Source organism: Harpia harpyja, chromosome Z, assembly GCF_026419915.1.
Source record: "Harpia harpyja isolate bHarHar1 chromosome Z, bHarHar1 primary haplotype, whole genome shotgun sequence".
Classification (NCBI taxonomy): Eukaryota; Metazoa; Chordata; class Aves; order Accipitriformes; family Accipitridae; genus Harpia; species Harpia harpyja.
The window spans coordinates 35,177,151-35,185,662 of record NC_068969.1 but is presented as its reverse complement, the minus strand read 5'-3'; the positions used below and the strand labels follow the sequence as shown (position 1 = coordinate 35,185,662).

Genomic DNA, 8,512 nt, shown 5'->3' with positions numbered 1-8,512 from the left:
TAGAGTTATTTCCCCAAAGCAATTATATACCACAGAAAAACATAGAAACAGTATAAATCAACAAGAGAAGTATTTTCATGTCGCCTCTTTCTTTGGTAAAAAAAGCACCACTCAAACAAGAAATCTCACTCAAAATTCTCTAATATTGTAAATCTAACTTTATTATTGATACAAGAAAATAGGATGTCAAATTGGAATAAATACACCTTTCAGCTCCCCACGCTACCACTAGTATTTAACAAAAAAGTTGTGTTAATACTCAAAACAATAGAACTGACCTAATAAGACGAACAAACATAACAATAGCAGTAACACAAATGGATGACCATAAAGTTTATTTTTTTAAATGGTAAAATTAGTTTTCTTTTATTTTCTTACTATGTATTCAAGAGGAACCTGCTCATGAAATAAGTCACAACTTATTTCTGCATTAAAAAAGACCAAGGTATTTTTGCATGGATTCAGGCTTTTATTCACTTTAGCATGTAACTGTAGTGGCTTTGTGACAAGTACAATAAATGTTATTTTCTTATACTGTTTAAAAAGTATATGCATTAACATGAAGTGCAATTAATATACTTCTACCTTGGAAAGCATTCTACTATAAAAGGTGAAGTAACAAATTTTCTGTCTGATGTTGAATGTAATTATAGCTGAATATTGTTTTGATTTTTTAAAATTTTTTATTATGTTTATCTGAGCTATTTTTTCTCCTTTTTTCTCTGCCCCCCCTGCCTGAAAACTGTAATCCATTGCTCTCAAGCAGCTGCAAAGGTTATCAGCTGAGAATCTGAACAACATAAATCTGGTCCAGGAGGAATGTGCCTTAGCAACAGTGGGTCAGCAATTACAAACAGATACCTGCTATCCACTTCCCACCTGACCAGAAATCCCCAAAACAAACAGTGACTGATGTTAAGCTTAATTTCTTTACTCTTGTTAAGCAAGACTGTTGTTTGGTATCTTCTTGCTTGTGTGTGTGGGGTGATAACACTGGCTCAGATCACTGTTGTCAGGGCTGCTCTGCCTACAGCCTTTTAAGATTTTTTTTTTCTACTGTTACACACATTTTCTCCAGGCATTTGTACAGTCCCAGCTGCATCAGAATGGATTCATTAAAATGGTTTTCAATATATTGCATCTGTATCAAATATAAATGCAATGTTCTCATAAAAAGGCACTGTCTCAGAAATTTCACATGAACTTCAGATGATGTGTGTACCCTGCAACGTTTGATTTCTGTTAAGAGAACAGTGGATTCCATTTCCCATAAAACTGATTTTTATGGTATATGGATCTGCCTACCTACAAAGTAAGGTGCTGTACTTCTGAAAGCTGCTCAGCTGCATAATACATTAAATGTCTCTTTCAAGGTGACTATGGGGAATGTTACTTCTAGTTTATCAAACCTGTTTCTATTGAATTATGCACCCTTGTGGCAGATTATTTGCAGGCTTTATGCCAGATGGATAGAATTCTCTGTATCAGTATCGAGCCTTGTAAACATCACAAATTCTTCCCAGGGTTACTTACTTATTCCAGATGGCACCCGCTGCGCTCTCTGTATCTTTCTTCCAATCTGTGGGGCTTACTTTTTCCCAAGAAATGAGAATGCTTTAATATTTTACACATTTTTCCTATTTTTATGCCAATACGCAAGAGTATCTTGACAGAATAAGCAAAAAGTGATTTGCATTTATACTCAGTTCACACTGAATAAGAAAAAAAGGAAATTTTATCCTACTATGTCTTTTTAATTCTGAAGTCATTTTCCCATTTACCAAGTGCTTTCTGAAACTTAAGAGTAATCATAGCCTAGTGTCTGCTGAACCCTTTACTTGCAAGAGCTCAGCCATCAGGCTGTCTCTCTTGACTCACATTTGGAGAACATTATGAAATCTGTGTTATGACATGCCAATGTCTTTGGAACATTTAAAGTACTAATTTAAGCTGTCTCCCAAGAATGTTGAGACAGTTTCATGCTTTGGCTATTTGTTAGCTGCAGGACAATACTCTTCTTAAGGATACTGCACTAATCACAGGGTCTGTGAAATTCTTATTACACGGCTCTCAGAACAGGGAAAAAGGGAGTAATCTCTACTAACTTTAAAAATCAGGGCTCAGCTCTGACAGCCATATTCCCACTGAGTGAGTGTGCATCTCAATATGAACATTTTAGCCATGTGAAGAAGGTTTTAAAGTACTATTTTCACTATGCTTTGCATCATAGAGCTGGAGCTTAGTTTATATCTGTTGTATCTGTATTATATAAAGTACTTCTGGAGCTTTTAATTAACTGAGTATGTCTGTGTATCTTTAAACCTTTGGTCAACAAGCTGAATAGTGACTCTTCCATTTTAATCCCAGTCTCTGGAGCAAAGGAACCATCTGAAAACAGGCTTAAGGAGCAAAGCTGCCTGTCTTTTCTTCCCTGTGTGATTTTAGCACTGATTTGGACTATCAGCATTTCCATATTCAAAATGTCGCTTTCTTTTTCAGCATTACCCTTGATCTAATACTTTTGCTTCATGCGCTGTAGTGAACTGACCCTACCGGACTCTCCTTTTCCTCTCCCACATACTTGCCTACCAGCCTCCTCAATCTGCATTGGTGTATTGGTCTCTTTTCTTCCTATTTCAGAGTCCCACTCTTACCCCAGGATCTCTGCGGGCGATTTCCACCTCTTTACCAATCACCTGGTTTTCCAGCCTCACCCAGCATTCGCGACTCATGCTCTGTCACTCCCAACTTTGTCTTCTCCATGATTCTCTCTCCATCACCACCTCCCAGTAACTCCCTCCTCTGTTCCTTGCTGTTAGGATCCTCATGCCATCTTCTTCAATTCCCCAGCCATTCTTAGCCCTCGCTTACTCACACTGGCTTCGTCTGCTCTTTACCTACCGTGTCCTCATTACCATCAGTCTGCCAACCAGGCTGAATTCTTCCACAACCCACTTGCTTTTGCCTCCTGCCTAAATAGTGCTATTTCTTCAATTTAATTGAGTCCCTTGATTCCAGTTTTTCTTCTTTTTTTTTTTTGCTGCTTTTGATTTTCTCCAGCCTAATAGTGAGACAGCTTCTGCCATGCTTTTTTTTTCCTTCTTTTTTTTTCAATCGTCCTTCGTGATTTTCCATGCTGTCCCTGACCACAGGCAAGCACTCCCCAAAGACCTCTACAGACACACCAAACTGTTTCTTTCAAAAGTTCCCCCCAAACCTTCTTTTGATATTCTTCTCCCGAAACCTCAGCAACAAATACGCCAGTTGTGTACCGAGGATGATGCTTATCACGACAGGCAGTGCATTTACTAGTCCTCGTACTGCTCCTTTTGACTGACTCTAGCGATCTAATCCTATGCTCAGACTACGTTGTTCCTGGCATGGATCCTTTTCTTGTGTTTATGCAGCGTTTAGCACAAAGAGGGCAAGGCATTAAACCGTGATGACAACATCCTCACCTGCATAATAGATAAAATGATCTGCATTTATCTGCTTTCTGCTGAAATCTCCCACTGAAAGAATGGTCCCTTTGTTATCCTTCAGTAGGGCAGTAAAAATCCTTTCCTCAGAGCTTCCCAATCATGTGAATCTGCACGTGTGGAGCTGCAAAACAGCCAGACGGCACTTGTGTATGTTGTAACGAGGTGTTTCTGCTACGTACAGAACTACCGTGCTCATTTTTCTTAAAATGAGTGCAAATGCCCTTCCTTGGAAAGACATGCAAGCAGCAGCAGAGGCACGGCTCACGCTTTGAGTAGTCACCCTGAAATTATCCTCACTGCCGCTTTGCGGACGACCTGGGCGGGGGTATTGGCCTGAGATTCCTGAAGGTGGGAATCTCATGAACACTTGTTCCACCACCTTTCTCATACGACTGTTGGGTATGTGTAGGCACATCCCTTCCACAGAAAGGCTGACCCCAACATTTGCTTCCAGTTGCTAAACAAATAAGTAACCATGAGGAATGAATTACCATGAGCTGGTATACACAATGATTTAAAATTGGTTAGCCAAGACAATTCCCCCACCCAAAATGTCTAGATAAAACAGAAAAGTAAATCTTCGCAAATGAAATCAAAAGCTAGATTAAGCAAGCACAAAATTGCTTGTAGTCATTTAAAAGGAGAATGATAAAAGGCAAATGACATTTCCATACACAAGAATATCCCGTTATTTTCAAGATATTCAGGACTTACTGTACCAGTGATGTATAATATGTGTTTGAAAATTTTCCTGCCTTATCAGATAACTAAACCTTAGCTGAATATTATGAATACCTTTCAAAGGGCCAGATCATGCTCTGTGCCTTGAAGAGTAAACCATCATGTCAGCAAAACTGTGCAGGTAAAATTACAAAGAAGGTATTTGTTCAGTTCTACTTTTCAGACAATATATAAAAGGAGATATATAGGTATATTCTTAGTAAAACCTAGTTTCTTCCCCATAAGATATTGTGGCAGCTGTTCAACAGCTTTACAAAATTATTGTGTAATATATATACATTACCTTGACAGGAGAAGGTAAATAATGATTTACTGTTGCAATTTAGTGACAAATCAGCATTCCAAATGTGTAACAACATAGAGCAAATACATACAAACCCAGACATAAAAATGATAACGTAACAACTCTTTTCCATTGCTTTAATCAATTTTTATTACCATTACATTAATAGTATTTTTTCCAAGGTGTTTTTCAGAATAGAGGCCTAAGTGTTACAGACTTTCTGAAATAGATTTTCCTGTCACCTGTCACTCAGAAGAGTGACAACTCACTGGCTTGCCCCCCAAGCTCTCATGGTCACTTCTGGGCATCAGAATCAACAATTGCACTGTCATACGGTGCTATGTATTTCGCTATTTATGACAGCTTTGAACAACATGCAATGAATTAGTTCCCAATGGAAATTTCAAGGTAAATGTAGGCTAAATGTGTTAAAGTATCTCAGCTGATATGTGACCGCAACTTTCCACCACAGTTTTACAGAAAGTTCCTTGAGGCCTATAATGACACAACACTCGGGAATGTGGTTTTATAAATGAATCCCCTGGAATGAAAATACACAGAAAGGAAGGGTTAGTTAAGGAGGATATAAAATAAAATAAATCAGTGTGCTTATCTGTATGTTCTTTTCTTCAGAGCCCTATGGAACAAATTACATCAACAGATTCCTTTACATCTGTTTGCACGTATAACTCAATCATGTTCATACATATGAATTTGGCCTAGAATTCCTTTTCTAAAAACCACAAACAACCTCTTCTTTATTGTTGGTAATGAAGAAATTTAAGAAAAAAATCATACTTACTTACATGTGTTTAGATGTATTAGGTAGTAGTACTTGGATACATAGATACATAGTAGATATTTAAAGCAATAAAAACTAGGTTGTGCTTTTATAAGAATAATGAGGTAATAAAGAAAATATCATTGAGAGAACTAAATTGTATTTTGAACAACAAAGCACAGGAATTCATGACAAGCTGATGGTTACACAAACAGCATTCACTGTAGCAAACAGGAACATTAGATGCTTCCTAATTCCTACGGATTGCTGTGCAATGACATATTCAACATTTTCATCTTAGGAAAAACGCCTGCGTGTCTAGGAGAAAATGATATAGTAAAGGAACCCCTCTCTTTCCTTGTTTTGTAGTTAAAATTTAACTCCTGTCATTTATTTTTACTGTATGTCTCAGGTGTTGTGGCAGGATAGATGGTGTGTAATCATTTCCGATTCATGCAAAAGCTTTACTAATGTACAACTTACATAAGTTGGGACAAAAACTTGCAACCTTATCTTGGCAAAGATGGGTTCTTACTATAGCATTTGGTTGTGATATACGATGTGCTTGTTTTGGAAAGCACTAACTATTCACTTAGTGTCAAGTATCTGAAAACTCTTTTGAGTTGCAGTCTGCTTCTTTCCCTTAGTTTTACTGCCTTGCCATTTACTTAGATCAAGAGGTACGATATCCTATGAAATTTCACACACCGAATTAATCCTGGCTTGGGTACCACTAGCTGAGTGAAATTGAGTTAAAGATGCATTGTAAGAGGCAAGTAAGAGCCCAGTCATTGAGATGCATGAATATGAGTTATTATTTCATACATGCAAATCACCGAAATGATCTCCGATCCCTGTCCAAAACCTGGACTTCCCCGGACATTATGTCTTAAGCTCAAATTTCACCATGTGAAGAAGCCACAAGGAGAGCTAGTCAGTTCCAGCAGGATTTGTGCATCTGTTTGTTTCTTCTCATACAAAGTTGTCTGTGGACAGAATGAGAGCCTTAAAACTCCACACGGGTCCACAGTTCCTGCAAATAATTCTCAAAATCATAACTGCTGACAGAGATCACACAGGGAATATTTTCTAACTCGTTCTGTGCATTATACAGCATACCGAGCGTTGTAATTTTCACATTTTTGTTCGGACAGCAAGTGAAAGAATCTGTTTCCTTTCTTACCCGTAAGACTCGGTAAAGCAGAAGAGACAGAAAGCTACATATGCAAAGCACGTTTTTAAATGAAAGAGTTTCAATGCCTTTTCGTGAGGGAACCTTAAAAGCAAGTTTAAATAATTTGGTAAATTAAAGGTGCAGGGTCCTCTACTTGGTAGCAGTTTCCGCATCGCTTGTGGTTTATGTAAAACAATTCTTGACTGCCAGCTCCTTTGCCACGGCTCATTTTTTATAATTAAGGTCTGCTCGTACCTCATTCCACCGTCCTGACTGCAGAAAACAAAACCGTGCCTGCTGCTAGCCTGACTGAGCCCAGCGTGAAGATAAACCCGAGTTAACCCCTCTCGCAGCACAGCGCACCCAGACTCGCTTCTCGGGGGGAGACGAGCCGCCCTCCTCCCTCCGCTGTCCCCACACACTGCTCCTCCCGCACCCACGGGAGCGGCAGCCTCTCCTCGCCCGCGGTGCTGCAGCCACGGCAGAGCCTTTAAGCGGCGGCAGCGCGGGCTGGCCTCTGTGGATGGTCCCTGCGTGCGGCAAAGCCAGCCCCGCAGGCTTTCTGCAGACCCCGCCGGCTTATGTGTTCGCAAGGCCGGTGCCCGGGAAGGTGCGGGCGTGCCGTTCCTCCTGCAAGGCTCGCCTCCCGCTCCTTGCCTTTAATCAGTGGGCACGCCGGGTTAAAAGTAGCGGGTTTCGGCTGTTTTCACCTGGCGCTCGCTGCTTGCTTTTCGCTTTCATTCCGCCACGCAGCTCGAACACGAAGTTGCCGACTCTCGCAGCCGCGCTCAGCCGGCCCTGCCGCCTTCCACGATGTTCGCCCGAAGACCCGAAAAGGCGAAAACTATCGGGAAACCAACCGCAAGCCCCAAACCACCCAGCGCCTCCCGTCCCGTCCCGTCCGGCCCGAGCGCACGTCTGCCCGCAGGTGCCCCATCCGACCACCCCCGTCCCCATCCCTGGGGGCCGTGCGGTGCCCCCCCCGTCCCCCTCCCGGTCCCCACTCCCCCCTCCTCCCCCCCCCGCGTCGGACGGGAGGCGGCCCCGCCGCCGGGCGGAGGGAGGGACCCGGGGCGGTGCGGCGGCGACTTTGCTCTTTAAATCGCTCTCCAAAGCGGATTACGGCTGATCCCTCCACGTCACGCCGGAGTTGCCCGGGGGGGGCGGGGGGCAGCTCGCCGCCGCCCGCTCTCTTCCCGCGGGGCGTCGGGGAGGCGGGGACGGACGGACGGACGGACGCGGCGGGGAGGGCGGGTGGTGGTGGTGGCGGTGGTGGTGGGCGGGGGGGGGGCAATGCCGCGGCGGGCTTAGCGGCAGCCGCCCCCGGGGCGGGCGGAGCTGGGGGGCGGGTGCCGCCCGTCGGTGCGTGCCGGCGCCCATGAAGCGCTGCCGCGGCGCGGCAGAGCCGGTGCCGGCGCGGTGAGGCTGCCCTGCCGCCGGGCGGGCTGTGAGCTGCCGGCCACCATGCAGAAGAGCGTGCGGTATAACGAGGGTCATGCCCTGTACCTGGCGCTGCTGGCCCGCAAGGAGGGCACCAAGCGGGGCTACCTGAGCAAGAAGACGGCGGAGACCAGCCGCTGGCACGAGAAGTGGTTCGCCCTCTACCAAAACGTGCTCTTCTACTTCGAGGGCGAGCAGAGCGCCCGGCCCGCCGGCATGTACATGCTGGAGGGTTGCAACTGCGAGAGGGTGCCGGCTCCCAAAAGCTGCGCGGCCGGCAGCGCCAAGGATGCTGCGCTGGACAAGCAGGTACCGCCGCGCCCTCGGGCAGCGGAGGGAGCGGCCGCCCCGGCCTCGGCAGCGGGGCGGGAGGGACGGGAGGGAGGCAGGGAGCCGGGGGAGGAGGGCGAGGAGGCCAGGCAGGAGCAGCGCCCCGGCCGTCGGGGCGCTCGGGCCGCCTCCCCTCGCGTTCCTCCGGGAGGGTGGCGGTGGCCGCCCGCCCCCGGTCCCCCGGCGGGGAGGTCCACGCCGCTCCCGCAGCGCTCGAAGGGAGCAGCAGCAGCCGCTCAGAAAGTGGCAAGGCCCGTGGCTTTCCCGTCCCGTCTAATGAC

The 8,512-nt window shown here is 45.1% G+C and overlaps 1 protein-coding gene across 2 annotated transcripts in view; it reads left to right on the top strand.

Annotated features, from left to right (window-relative positions):
- Positions 1–7,766: 7,766 nt before the first annotated feature.
- RASGRF2 (Ras protein specific guanine nucleotide releasing factor 2) overlaps positions 7,767–8,512 on the top strand; it is a 131,532-nt gene continuing 130,786 nt past the window's right edge. For both annotated transcript variants that reach the window (XM_052777980.1, XM_052777979.1), the window contains exon 1: positions 7,767–8,210. In XM_052777980.1, coding sequence (XP_052633940.1) covers positions 7,926–8,210 — 285 coding nt within the window. In that variant the 5' untranslated portion in view covers positions 7,767–7,925. The remainder of the gene's footprint in view (positions 8,211–8,512) is intronic.